At 51.7% G+C, this 12,148-nt stretch overlaps 5 protein-coding genes across 5 annotated transcripts; 3 read left to right on the top strand and 2 right to left on the bottom strand.

Moving 5' to 3' along the window:
* Positions 1 to 175: 175 nt before the first annotated feature.
* Positions 176 to 682, top strand: P168DRAFT_281734 (uncharacterized protein; the record flags this gene model as incomplete). Its single annotated transcript, XM_024835947.1, has 2 exons — positions 176 to 242; positions 318 to 682. 2 exons carry the CDS (start codon positions 176 to 178, stop codon positions 680 to 682), a joined length of 432 nt encoding a protein of 143 aa, XP_024692677.1.
* A 1,556-nt stretch (positions 683 to 2,238) lies between these two features.
* P168DRAFT_268743 (cytochrome P450) lies at positions 2,239 to 3,933 on the top strand (the record flags this gene model as incomplete). The annotated part of the gene is made up of 3 exons (XM_024835103.1): positions 2,239 to 2,410; positions 2,460 to 2,519; positions 2,588 to 3,933. The coding sequence occupies exons 1-3, from the start codon at positions 2,254 to 2,256 to the stop codon at positions 3,931 to 3,933; spliced, it is 1,563 nt and encodes a 520-aa protein (XP_024692676.1). The 5' UTR covers positions 2,239 to 2,253.
* Positions 3,934 to 4,183: 250 nt separating this feature from the next.
* On the top strand, positions 4,184 to 6,831 carry P168DRAFT_236422 (uncharacterized protein; the record flags this gene model as incomplete). Its single annotated transcript, XM_024833524.1, is given in 5 exon segments — positions 4,184 to 4,737; positions 4,824 to 5,266; positions 5,476 to 5,489; positions 5,506 to 5,918; positions 5,988 to 6,831. The coding sequence occupies 5 exon segments, from the start codon at positions 4,184 to 4,186 to the stop codon at positions 6,829 to 6,831; spliced, it is 2,268 nt and encodes a 755-aa protein (XP_024692675.1).
* A 691-nt stretch (positions 6,832 to 7,522) lies between these two features.
* On the bottom strand, positions 7,523 to 8,135 carry P168DRAFT_281731 (uncharacterized protein; the record flags this gene model as incomplete). The annotated part of the gene is made up of 2 exons (XM_024835946.1): positions 7,523 to 7,601; positions 7,720 to 8,135. 2 exons carry the CDS (start codon positions 8,133 to 8,135, stop codon positions 7,523 to 7,525), a joined length of 495 nt encoding a protein of 164 aa, XP_024692674.1.
* A 1,164-nt stretch (positions 8,136 to 9,299) lies between these two features.
* P168DRAFT_310777 (chaperonin-containing T-complex subunit CCT7) lies at positions 9,300 to 11,691 on the bottom strand. The gene is made up of 6 exons (XM_024839423.1): positions 11,518 to 11,691; positions 11,262 to 11,428; positions 10,850 to 11,186; positions 10,414 to 10,786; positions 9,691 to 10,352; positions 9,300 to 9,633 (listed from the first exon to the last, which is right to left on the bottom strand). The coding sequence occupies exons 1-6, from the start codon at positions 11,561 to 11,563 to the stop codon at positions 9,521 to 9,523; spliced, it is 1,698 nt and encodes a 565-aa protein (XP_024692673.1). The 5' UTR covers positions 11,564 to 11,691; the 3' UTR covers positions 9,300 to 9,520.
* Between the last annotated feature and the right edge of the window lie 457 nt (positions 11,692 to 12,148).

The raw sequence follows: 12,148 nt of genomic DNA, 5'->3' as shown, positions 1-12,148 counted from the left end.
GTAGCCCAATAATGTGTCGATCATAACCTTAAACCCAAGAACTCAGGCATTACCTGGCAAATCCACCCCTGCAGGATGTCCATGGCTCTGGGTGTGGGATATAGATGGAGGTATATTATCTATTTAACTGAGTATGAGTTAGTCTTTAGCAACTACGAGCGCCGTTTAAGAAGCAATGGAAAGAGGCTCTTATACCGATGGGTCTTCCCTACTTTCAATGAAATTTACCCAACAAAGCGCAGGTGGGTTTTTATATTCTCTGAAAGTCATTCGATCATACACACTGGGAAGTGTTCAAGTTTAACAACAAGCTTCAGAATCACAAAATGTCTACATATACGCCAACCGCCTATTCGATCCCCGGCCGAGCGACCTCGACTGGAACTGCAGAGAACCCATGGAGAAAATGGCCATTCCGCAACTGAACAGGCCATTCGACAAGCTGTATCACATGGGGATTGTCTGCATTCCTACAAATACCTGCTTGGACGACTCTCTAACGTTACTGGACAAGCTCGCGGAAGGGCTTCTCTATCAGCACGAAGGCTGGTTGGCGTCCAGCGCGGCCTCCGCCAATGGGCGTAAAGTCCCACGATTGCTGCTGAAGATGATCTCGGCCCTGGAATACGTGGGACAGACACGCAAGAACAGCGAAGAAATAAGGCTTTTGAGTGAGTATTGATGCAATATTTTCAGTCTGGTGGCCGCTGTTTACTAAGTTACTGCTCCTCGCAGAACAGGAGATCCTGAGGGTTGACCGGGAGAAAGAAAAGCGCCCGGTCTATCGAGCCATACATTTCAACTGCCGTGACTTTGCGATCAACTTCGCTGCGCTTCTGGTTGACCAGTCTGTGTCGATACCTCAGCTGAGAGATCTCTCCTGGTACTCTGAGCATGCGAAGTACAGGTTCTGCAGGCTCCACGCGCACTACTCCCCGCGTGTTATAGGTTTAGCTCTCTGTTTGTCGGCTGCCCTTGCTTTAGCAGAGTCTACTGGTGTGGAGATTGCAAAACTTGCACGTATTTATATGGTCCTAGTGACTGCTGCGTTAGTAGTCTGTCATATGGTGTGGGAGACCCGCAAAAGAACTGCTGAAAGGGATCACTTTCACTGGAGAAATGTCCTTCAAAAACGCTTTCCATTGCTAGAAAACGTCTGGATTGATCTAGAACAACCTGGAAAAGTATGGGATTCTATGGAGGGATCTGGGAAATAGATATCGCCGAGGTGGATCAAGAATAGCATATCATCTTCCGTTTCATCAAGACAAGTGTGGTTATAGGGCATCGACATTGTTAACCCTAATATATGCGCCATATCTGATGGTTTTGGCAGAGCAATTTAAAAGCTTGTTGAGGAGGCCATCGGCTCTCTGTTCTTTTCTCTCTTTTTCATTCTTCGCGGGCCATCCTTTCCGTCTTAATATTATTGGTTTAACGCATTTTTAGCCTGTTGTCAAGCCAACCCTAACAGTATTCATTATGTATGGTCTCAGTCACCGCTACAAGATCCTATACAAAATCTGTAGATTTTGTTGAATACATCCTTAGGTGGGGTCTCTTCGAATCACTCCAATGGCAGCGTCATCAACAACCTGCGCTTCTGCATCTGCTATGTCAGGCTTGGCTTCTATAGTCACTGTGGAAATTAAATTTTGATATAATGGGGAATATCTGCATAATCCCCTCAAATCAAGCTGCTATCCTGCCCTCAGTTCCACATGACATGTCAAGGACTGATCCGGGACATTGGAATTATGAGCTATTGCCAATGAATTGTGGAGCCCATGCCTCTATTCTCCTGTTCAGTGCTACGTCTCATGTCTCTCCCTTATCCAAATACGGATGTGAAACATGACACTTTTACATTTGCCGACATCTGGACTAGGTCGTAAATAATATGGCTCACACGGGGAAGGGACCGTCGATGAGATATCATATATCGATCTTCTCTTCGATTTTACATCAGTACCCCTTGCATGCCGTGGAATCTTCGGAAGCATGGATCAAATGAGAATCGCAGGGTGCATGCTGGGATCGAGATCTCTTAAACTCCGGAACGGTTTTAAAAAAGCAGTGTGTGAAGCTGTCAACTCTCAACTCACTATCTGGAGCACGAAACAACAAATGTCAGAATAATGATGGTCGAATATGTTGCCAGCTACCACCCTGCCCTTTTACTTGCTGGGCTTGTATGTATAGCAGTAAGTTGTACTTGAGATTCAGTCAAACCGAACATGCTCTGACCAACCTATGCAGATATTCGGGTACTGTGTGTACCAGATCTATTTCCACCCCCTGAGCAAATACCCCGGACCCCTTAGTTCCAAACTCACCTCCTTCCGGGCGGCTTACCATGCATGGACGGAGGACCAACACCTGGATATATGGCGATGTCATCAGAAATATGGTAGAGGCTACCAGCCCCAGATTCAACCCAGCCATGCTGACTCCCATAGGTCCCATAGTTCGGTACCGACCTGATTACGTTTCATTCAACACAGTAGAGGCATACAAGGGTATACAAAAGCATCTTCTCTCTTGGCCTCGATTTGCTTGAAATTTACTGACAGACTGCCCAACTTAGATATCTACTCCGGTGACACGACCACCAAACCCCGAGTCTACGAACACCTGCAGCGCCAGCATGCAAGTATTCTCACGCTGCGCGACAACAAGGCGCATACCGTCCGACGGAGACTGTTAGGCCATGGCTTAACCTCCACGGCGGTGACAGACATGGAGCCTCGAATGCTGCGCCATGTGCGCAATTTCTGCCACGCATTAGGCGCGGGACTTGATACCACGTCGAGCGAAAAGGGTGCGTGGGGAAGTCCACTGGAAATGGCCGACTGGTGCAGCTACCTTACGTTCGATATCATGGTGGATATTGTCTTCGGGGTCAGTGGCAATCTGCTCGTTGACCCTTCGCAACGGTCGATAGTGGAGGATATTGGCATTTCCAGCAAAAGAGCTTTTGTGCTGATCAATGCACCGTTGTTGTATCTGGGACGCATGGACAGGAAGCTGTTTCCTGGTTCGGTGAGCAGTCGGAGGAGGTTCTTGCGGCTTGTTGATGAGCTGGTGGCCAGGAGCACGTCGCTTTCGGCGGAGGAGAAATCTCGTGCTATCGTTCATAGACTGCTGGCCGGGAGGGATGCGGAGGCGAATGGTGGGATTCCGGTTATGCAATCGCTCGTCTCCGATGCTACTACTCTGACTGTTGCCGGTATGCTTGGTCACCACTTCTCAACGAACCTAGCACTGATCAATCACACTACAACAGGATTCGACACAACCGCACCAGCCCTAAGCGCCACATTCTTCTACCTAAGCCGCTCGCCATCCATCTACAACCGCCTCGTAACCGAAATTCGCCAGCGATTCTCCTCCCCCGACGAAATCAAACAAGGCGAATTGCTAAACAGCTGTACCTACCTGCGCGCCTGCATCGACGAAACACTGCGAATCACACCACCCGTCGCCACTGCCCTCTTCCGGGAAGTCCTCCCCGGCGGCGAGCTGATCGACGGGCACGTCGTCCCCGCGGGATACCACGCCGGCACAAGCGCATACAGCATCCACCATCGAGTTGACTATTTCCACCTGCCGAAGGAGTACATCCCTGAGCGCTGGCTGAACCCGTCGGGGACGAGGGGTGGGGTGCATAACCCGGCGGCGTATATTCCGTTTCTGCGCGGCCCGAGGTCGTGTTTGGGGAGGTCGTTGGCTTATTGGGAGTTGCTTGTTACGGTGGCGATGGTGTTGTGGGAGTTTGATTTTAGGGCTGTGGATGGATCGGAGGCGGGGGTTGGGGGTGGGGATTCGATGTCGTCTATGCCTGGGAGGAATAATTCTGGGGAGTATCAGCTGTTTGATCGGGGGACTTGTGGGAGGGTTGGGCCTGTTCTGCAGTTTAGACGGCGGATATAGTGTAGTTATAGCATTTTACTATCTTGTTATAGTTTTGTTATGATGATGGAGCACAGCCCTGTCTATAACTGCATTAGGAATAAGCCCGTCACTGCCAAGATGCCTCAGCCTCTATCTACTGATTTAGATCGAGTTACAATATCCTTCCCTTTACACCTTTTGTGCCCCTCATATATTATATTCCTTTTTAAAGGGGGTAAAGAGCATCAACAACAGTTCCTGTGAGCATCGATGATTCCTTGGTCCAGATATGTCCAACGGCCAACGCCAACGCGATGCCTCGGATTCGGAAGAAAAAAACAACTTGGTCTCGTATGTCAAATCATGGCGACTATATCCCCTAAAACGCCCCTCGACAAGCACAGTGGAAGACTTTAGCACCGGGACAGATCACTCTCGCAAGTGGATCAAAGGCGTCGTGCTCTGTTCGTGGGTTATTGCCGCAGTCCTCGTCGCGAATATCATCCTCACTGTCGCCGCCGTTGTTGTCGCCTATTCGAAGAACAACGAAAAGAGATTCTCCGTCGCGTCCCTGTATATGGGGAATTGCTCCGTGGCCAAAAACTCGACCACCGGCGTGCACCTTGTGATCAACATCCTGAGCACCGCCATGCTCGGCGCAAGTAATTACTGCCTGCAATGTCTTGCGTCTCCGTCACGATCGGAAGTGGATGAAGCGCACGGCCAAAAGACCTGGCTTCAAATCGGCGTGCCAAATATCGTCAGTCTCCTCCGTAACCAACGAGGAAGACGATGGTATCTGGGGGCTGTTCTGCTGACCACGTCGCTGCCGATCCATCTGATGTTTGTGCCGCGTCACTGTCTGGACTCTTTCGCACAAGGCGGACGTAAACACGACTTTTTGCTAATGCTCTTGTGCCGTGAATTAGTTACAATTCTGCGGTGTTTTTCTCGGTGGGACCGGCTGAATATACTGTCGTCGTTGCGCAGGACAAACTCATCCGCTATCACGATAATTCGACCATCTTCGAACAATGCTTCGCTGCGAACGTCGGTATTGAGCCTCTGCAATTCAACGCGGCGCTCGAGAATGAGAGCTTCAAAATACTCTCTAAAGAAGACTGTATTGAAACATTTGCCCAAGATTATGCATCCGGGCAGCGAGCACTCGTCCTGGTAACAAACGCCTCCATGCCGGACTCAGAGCCAATAGCTTGGGTGGGGAAGGGGAACTATCGAAGCTTCGACGTGAAAAGCGACAGTGTCTTCGGATGGCTATGTGGCGACGACTATCGCTGCAGCAAAAGCCAGGCTGAGGGACTCATCGAGGATTGGTCAGTCCAGGCACGGAGATGGTCGACTCCCAGCCTACGTCTCAAGATGCCTACGACAAGGGGAGACTATACTTCCCAGACCTATATCACCCCAGGATCATACGGCATCCCTGACACGGGAGACACTCGTCTTCTATCTGATCTGTTGGACAAGGATCCGTTCGAAGAAGAGCTGCAAGCAGACCTCGATAACCCCGCCCTCTGGGATGACAGTTCCTTTGCGAAGAATGTTGAGATCTTGAGCCAGACGACCACCTGCGCGTACTCGGAATATGAGCCCGACAAAATGCCACGGACATACCCCATCGACCACTGCATGTCGCTGCCAGCCCAGGAAACCTGCCAGCTCTTCTTTAGCCCACTGATTTGCATCATCGTCATCGGTTGCAATATAGTCAAGCTGATCTGCACACTACTCACCGCGCGCGACAGCAGGGAGGAACTCTTCCTGACTGTCGGAGACGCAATCTCATCTTTCTTGACCCATCCAGACCCGACCACCGAGCGGGCCTGTCTCCTGTCCAAAGCTTCCGTGGAGAAAGGAACGCTGGGATGGCACAAATACACGCGCAAGCCCCGTAAGTCTCGACAATCTGACGCAAAAGAGCCACAACTTCCCGTCTGCCTACCTCCCCGACAAAGATGGTTTCAAGCCGCGAGTATATCACGCTGGCTCTGCACGCTCGCCATGTAAGTAACCACCCAGCACTCCCACCGCGCCAGATACTTCGAACCCAACACTAACCCTCACACCCCCAGATTCGTCGCAATCCTAGTCCCAGCCGGCATAGTCCTCCGCCTCGGCATCATCGACTTCACAAAATCCTACGGAGGAAACTCCATCTGGTCCTCCGGCCTCGGCGAAGTCACCACGGCCACAATCCTCAGCAGCATGGACATCCCCGCCACAGCAAGCGGCATCTTCTCCATGGTATTCATGGCCAACATCCCGCAGCTGCTCGTCTCCGCAGTCTACTTCCAGTACAACGCCCTCCTAACATGCATGCTCAGCGCCGTCGAATACGACAACTACGCCACGAACCGCAAACCCCTGCGCGTCTCCTGGCCCCGCCCCGACCAGCGCTCGACCTACTACCTCAGCCTTCCCTTCCGCTACAGCCTCCCGCTGCTACTCGTCTCCGCCATCCTCCACTGGCTCGTCTCCCAGAGCCTGTTCTTCGTGCAAATCGTCCCCTTCGACCGGAGCGGCGTCCCCCAGCAATCCGAGCAGGTCGTCACCTGTGGCTATTCGCCTCTCGCTATCATCTGCGCTATGATTCTGGGCGTTGCGCTTCTTCTCGGAGTCGGCCTGCTTGGCTTGCGCCGCTTTAAATCCCGTATGCCGCTCGCGGGCCAGTGTAGCGCTGCTATCAGCGCTGCTTGCCATCCTACATCTAGTACGGACGAGCATGCCCTGAAGCCTGTGCAGTGGGGTGAGGTTGAGATGCCTCGGGCTTTCCCATGGCACAATGAGCTTGGGGATTCTCCTTTGTATGGGGGCGAGAGTGACGAGCTAGGTCGGCCGACTGAAACGGGTTTCTTTCATTGTGCTTTCTCGTCGGGCGAGGTATCTGAACCGAGCGCGGAGCGCTTGTATGCTTAGTTGGTGGATGGTTTCTTCGGATTATTGTGGGAGGATATACGTATATACTAATGCGGGTTCTATTGGCAGCGCGGGATGGTGTTTGGATATATTAATCATGGTTAGGCGGAATTTGTACCTTTCCGGCTGTGAAAAAGCAAGTGTATAATCGTGACACTGGACAGGATGGTCTGAAACCTACTCACGTGTAAATGATCTATATCATTATTTTATTGTTGTAAATGCAGAGTATGCCCCCTCCTCCCCTAGAACGAAAGGAACCAAATTGTGGTAAAGTCCATGCTGCGCCTTGACCGTAATGGTATCTTCTCTGTGCGAAGACACCGATTTCCCTCCAGTTGCTGGTGACCTCGGAGTTCCTGTATACAAGACAGTCTCTAAAAAGCCGAGCAATAGAGCTTCATATTACAGCCACTTTTCATTTGATTATCTGGATGATGAACCAATTCGAAAGGCAAGTAGGTATTCGTAATAAATGTAGTAGTAAGTGTACCCGGTAGGTGGTGGCTATCGCCAACTCGCCTTATTCACTCTCATCTTGAAAAACGATGGTATCAAAAGCATAAGTTCAAACACGCTCAATAAACAAAACAAAAAAAGAACTACAGTACACAATTTAGATAACCCGTATCTCCGATCTTAAATATCGTCTACGCCTGCGCAAATCGAAATAAACTCCATGCACAAGCAACTACAAACTCCTACCAAGAGGCTTCGCTCGCTTGGAGATACTCCTCACCTGGTGTTGCTTGATGCGCGCGAGACGTGCCCTGTTATATCATAATCAGCATCAACTTCCATAACCATGCCCAAATCCGTCTCAAAAGAAAAAAAAAACCTAACCACCCTCAACAGAACAACAGAAAAGAACCAAGGGCAGTGACTCACTCCTCAGACGCCTCCCTATCCAGCCTCCTAACATGCTCCCTTGCATCATGTACCGCCTGTCTCGTCGCCATCAGCGCCTTACTGGCTTCTTTCTCCATCGCCTCGGCGCGCGTCACTTGCTTTCTTGCTGCGCTGATAGAGGGGTCTTCTTCTTCTCCGTGTCGGTGGAAGATGCTGTTGCTGCGGTGGCGGCTGCTGTGGTGGTGATGTTTGCGGTGGTTGTGGCTGTGGCTGTGGCTCTGGCCGCTGCGGCCGCTGGAGCTGGAGCTTCGCGAGGCGCGGTTGGAGGCGTAGGAGTGGGGGGATGGGGGGGAAGAGGAGGAGGTGTGTGGGCTGAAGAGGGCGTGGAGGGCGGAGGTGTGGTTGTCTGTGCCGTGGGAGGAGGAGGCGGTGGATTTGCGGTGGAAGATGGGCATTGTGGGTGTATATGGGGTTGGGTATAGATGGGTGGGGGTATGATGAAGAGGGATCTGGTTTTTGTGATGATATTTGTAGTCGTGGGTTTGTTGAGGAATGGAATAAGGAGGGTTCATGAAAATGGCCGTATATATACCTACTCCTGCGTCCCCTGTCTCCTCGAAATCAACCATACTACACATTTATCTTGTCCAAAAGACAGCCATGACTGACGTCAAGTGACCCATTCCTGACAACCCCAGATCATCCCTGTCGACCACCACAATCATACATCAGAGCCATACTAGAGAGTGTCTCATCACGCTAGATCCCGTTGGATACGAGTGTGGAGGTGGCGTCGGGATCTGCACTGCTGGTAATACGACATTGGAACAAAGTGGCCGGTGACATCAGCGTGCCTCCATAATTAATATATTTTCATTCCTGATAGCACGGCGGACAAGACAGATGTTTGATATATAATGTATGTGTTTGCCGGGTTGTCCTGAGTTGGGAATGCATGATGGGCCGGCGTGAGTGGTGGTAATGACGGTCGAATCCATGCTGTACAGCACAGCTCCGTCGTAGCTATCCATTGGTTGTTTTAAATAGGCGGTTGATGACATGTCGTCATCCTTCCCATCATCAGATGGATGCTTGGGAATCATTTCTGGGGGTTTATGAATCATATTTGGCTGTTTCGGTCAGAGGCTTGCATGGGTAAGGTGAGGTGTTCCCTTATAAGACGCGACACGACATGACACTGTGTTGAAGTCACGGACTTGGTTCTTCAGGTTTGGACTGCTGTGCTTGCCAGCTTCGGGCATGATTTTGCGTCTGCATGTTTAGCTAGCGAATTAGATCCTCCCTCTAGATAGATGCTAGTATTGAGTATAAGTGGTAGCTGGTTGAGTATTCGGGTGACTTGGAGATGGCAGGGGGAGGAAATAGAATGGGTAGGAGTCGGTTTTGAAGGGTTGAAAAATGCTTGGGTTGGGCTGTTACGTGGTTGAGGCTCGATCTGCTGCAACTAGAGGTTAGTTGGAGGTAACTAGTTATGTACGATTAGCATCGATGGCTCGATACTTATAGGGAAGGAAGATGATCGTCCATGCTACCCATACCTACCCTTTGGTATACGTTGGGGTACGAAATTATCATCCACTGTGAATCCAAGACAAACGCGATTTTTCACAACAGACCTAATCATCTAGTAGCCAAGAACCTATTGATAGTGCTCGATATACACAAATATAATATTCCGTCCTAGAATGAAACATTAAAAGGCAATAAGGCCCGGGGACCATCTAACTCTGATTGCTTTTGTTTCTACCAGTTGCAAATATCGACCAGCCCGACCAATTAAATAATCTCGTACCGAACCGAACCTCACGATCGATCAAGCTTACCGACCCCGACGAGGCATACCACGGCCACGGCCACCGCCCATAGCGCGTTGCGCAGCACCGGGGGGCAGGCCACGGCTGGGTCCCTGGGGCCCGGCGGATTCCTGGTTCTCTGTAGATTGCGTTAGTAGGTGGATTTCAAATTCAGAGGAGGGAATATGTCACGTACTGATGGTCTCGTCCACGCTCAGGATGAGGCATGCAGCCTCGACGGCGGCCTGGATGGCGTTGACCTTGACCAGACTGGGCTCCCACACGAACGCGACCATGTTGTCCCGGACGCCCTCGTGGTCGAAGTCCACACCCGCCCAGACGTTGCCCTTGCGGTGCTCCACACGCAGGCGGTTGAGGATGTCGGTCGCGTCGAAACCGGCGTTGTCGCACAGTTGGCGGGGAATCACCTCCAGAGCCTTGGCGAACGCCTTCACGACAGCCTGCTGTTTGTGGGGGACGTTGCGGTCCGCATATCCGTGCATGTAGCTGGACACTTCCATCTCGCATGCGCCACCGCCCGCGACAATCGTCGTGTGGCGGAGGGCACGCTTGACGATCATGATCGCGTCGTGGAGACTGCGCTCCACCTCGGCAATGAACTGTCCGGCGCCACCACGCAGGACCAGGGTGCACGTCTTGGCTGCCGGGCATTCGGAGAAGATGTTGAAACGCTCGCCACCGATCTGGCGCTCCTCGAACGAGCCGCAGGTGCCCAGGTGGCGGTCCTGGATGTCGGTGCATGTCGACTGGGTCGCTGCGCCGGTCGCCTGGCAGACGCGGTCCATGTCGTCCGACGCGACACGGCCCGCACAGAAGATATCGCGGTCCGCAAAGTACCTAGATGAGAACGGGGTCAGCAAGACGTCCGCCACGTCCAAGGCTCAGGAGAGTCACGCACTGTGTCGCCAAATCACCAATAGGCAGCTTGCTGAGAACGACCTTGGCACCGGTCTTGTAGATTGCCTCGAGCTTGTTGAAGATGATCTGCCACTCGGCGTCGACGATGGCCTGGTACTCCGACACCTGCTCAACACGAACCTCCGCATTGTCCTTTTCGCTCTTCAGCTCCAGCTCCACGTTGAGACACACGATCCTGGGATCCTTGAATTGCTTTGGTTGCTGCTCGAAACCGGCGTAGGAGAAAGTCTTCTTGAAGGCAACGCCGTTGACGAAGAGCGAATCCTGGAGACCACCACCGGTGACCTTCTTCACACCGATCAATTTCTCGTTCAGGTCATCCTGATCCAGCGACAGGACCGCATCGACCACCACTAGATTCCCACATCAGTATCGGTCCGTCCGCTACATGCATTCTTCAAACCCAGGGGTCTTACTCTTGGTGAAGAAGTCGGAGTTGCGCTTGATCAGCTTGCTGTTCATGGCCGTGGCCGCCAGTCGTCGAAGCTTTTCCACCTTCTTCTCCTCGTTCGTCGAGGCCTCGGCGATATCCACTGCGATCTCCTTGATCTTGTTGACGGCCATCGCACTGGATCTCCGCAGACCCTTGATGATCGTCTGAGAACTGACACCCTGCTCAACCAATTCGCGAACCTCCTTCAGTATTTCACCAGCGAGGACCACCACCGACGTCGTACCGTCTCCGACTTCGGCGTCTTGGGACCGGGCGATATCCGTCAGGATGCGGGCGGCGGGGTGCACAATATCGAGGAGCTGAACAAAAAGGGCGTCAGCAGTTTGTATAATGTATTTCACCTACCCGGTGTGTTCCTCCATGGCCGCACGTACCTTCATTACCGTGGCGCCATCGTTGGTGATGGTCTGTCTGCCCTCATTATCGACCAGCAGCAGGTCCCCACCATAGGGGCCCAGCGTGCTCTTGATCGTGGATTGCACCGCCAGACAGGCATTGATGTTGGAGATGATCTGACCCTTGCCTTGAGAAGCGTCCGTGCCTATTCAATCCAGCAGAAAAGGGGTCAAGTCAGCAAAGTCCAACGACGTTGCGTGGCACACATATGGGGGGAATGCGGGCGGAACGGACCCTCTCTCAGCACGACAATCGTGGGGGCTTGGCCAGCGAAGGCCATGGCGACAGGATATTGGTCAAGTAGAAACAGGTAAAACGAGGAGAAAAGAAGAGAGACCTGTATTGAAGGTCTGACCAGATGGAGAAGTGGAAAGAGACTCCGATGGTGAGAAGATGGTTGAGGGGTCAATATTGATAGCACCAATATTAATTCCTGCTCCCTCAGGCTCGACACCAAAATTTCCCCGAGCTTCTCTCCCGCCAATCACCGCCCGCGGCTGTACTGCCGCACTTAAAAGGCGGTGAGAAGTCATGGGACATCCTGGTTGCGTCCACTGCCTTTTTACAATCAAGACAGTTCAGTTAAAGTGAAGAGAATGAATTGGATAATCATTTCTGTGATGGCAATTCTGGACTAATATTATAGTATTATATTTTTTTCTCAAGAAAAGAAAAAAAAAAAAAAAAAACCAGCTTATCGAGTTGATTTGAATACTTTACGTGAAATCGTTGACTCCTGCACAACCAGGCGACGATATGGGTATGCCTGAGGTTGCACGAATAACCACCAACACAGGCGCGTCATTAACGGCGTATACTGATTTTCAATTTCTAAGGTCTGGCCAACGCAACTGGACCAGAGATG

This window comes from Aspergillus campestris, assembly GCF_002847485.1.
Source record: "Aspergillus campestris IBT 28561 chromosome Unknown P168scaffold_6, whole genome shotgun sequence".
In the NCBI taxonomy this organism is placed as follows: domain Eukaryota; kingdom Fungi; phylum Ascomycota; class Eurotiomycetes; order Eurotiales; family Aspergillaceae; genus Aspergillus; species Aspergillus campestris.
The sequence above is the reverse complement of the archived record's forward strand: the minus strand, read 5'-3'. Positions and strand labels throughout refer to the sequence as shown.

Bases quoted from the DNA above. Each gene is read 5' to 3' on its own strand.
- P168DRAFT_310777 (XM_024839423.1), bottom strand. From the start codon at position 11,563: ATGGCCTTCGCTGGCCAAGCCCCCACGATTGTCGTGCTGAGAGAGG. The intron at 10,787-10,849 runs GTAAGACCCCTG...GTGGGAATCTAG, and splicing joins CTCCGACTTCTTCACCAAGA to TGGTGGTCGATGCGGTCCTG. The intron at 10,353-10,413 runs GTGCGTGACTCT...GTTCTCATCTAG, and splicing joins ATTGGTGATTTGGCGACACA to GTACTTTGCGGACCGCGATA.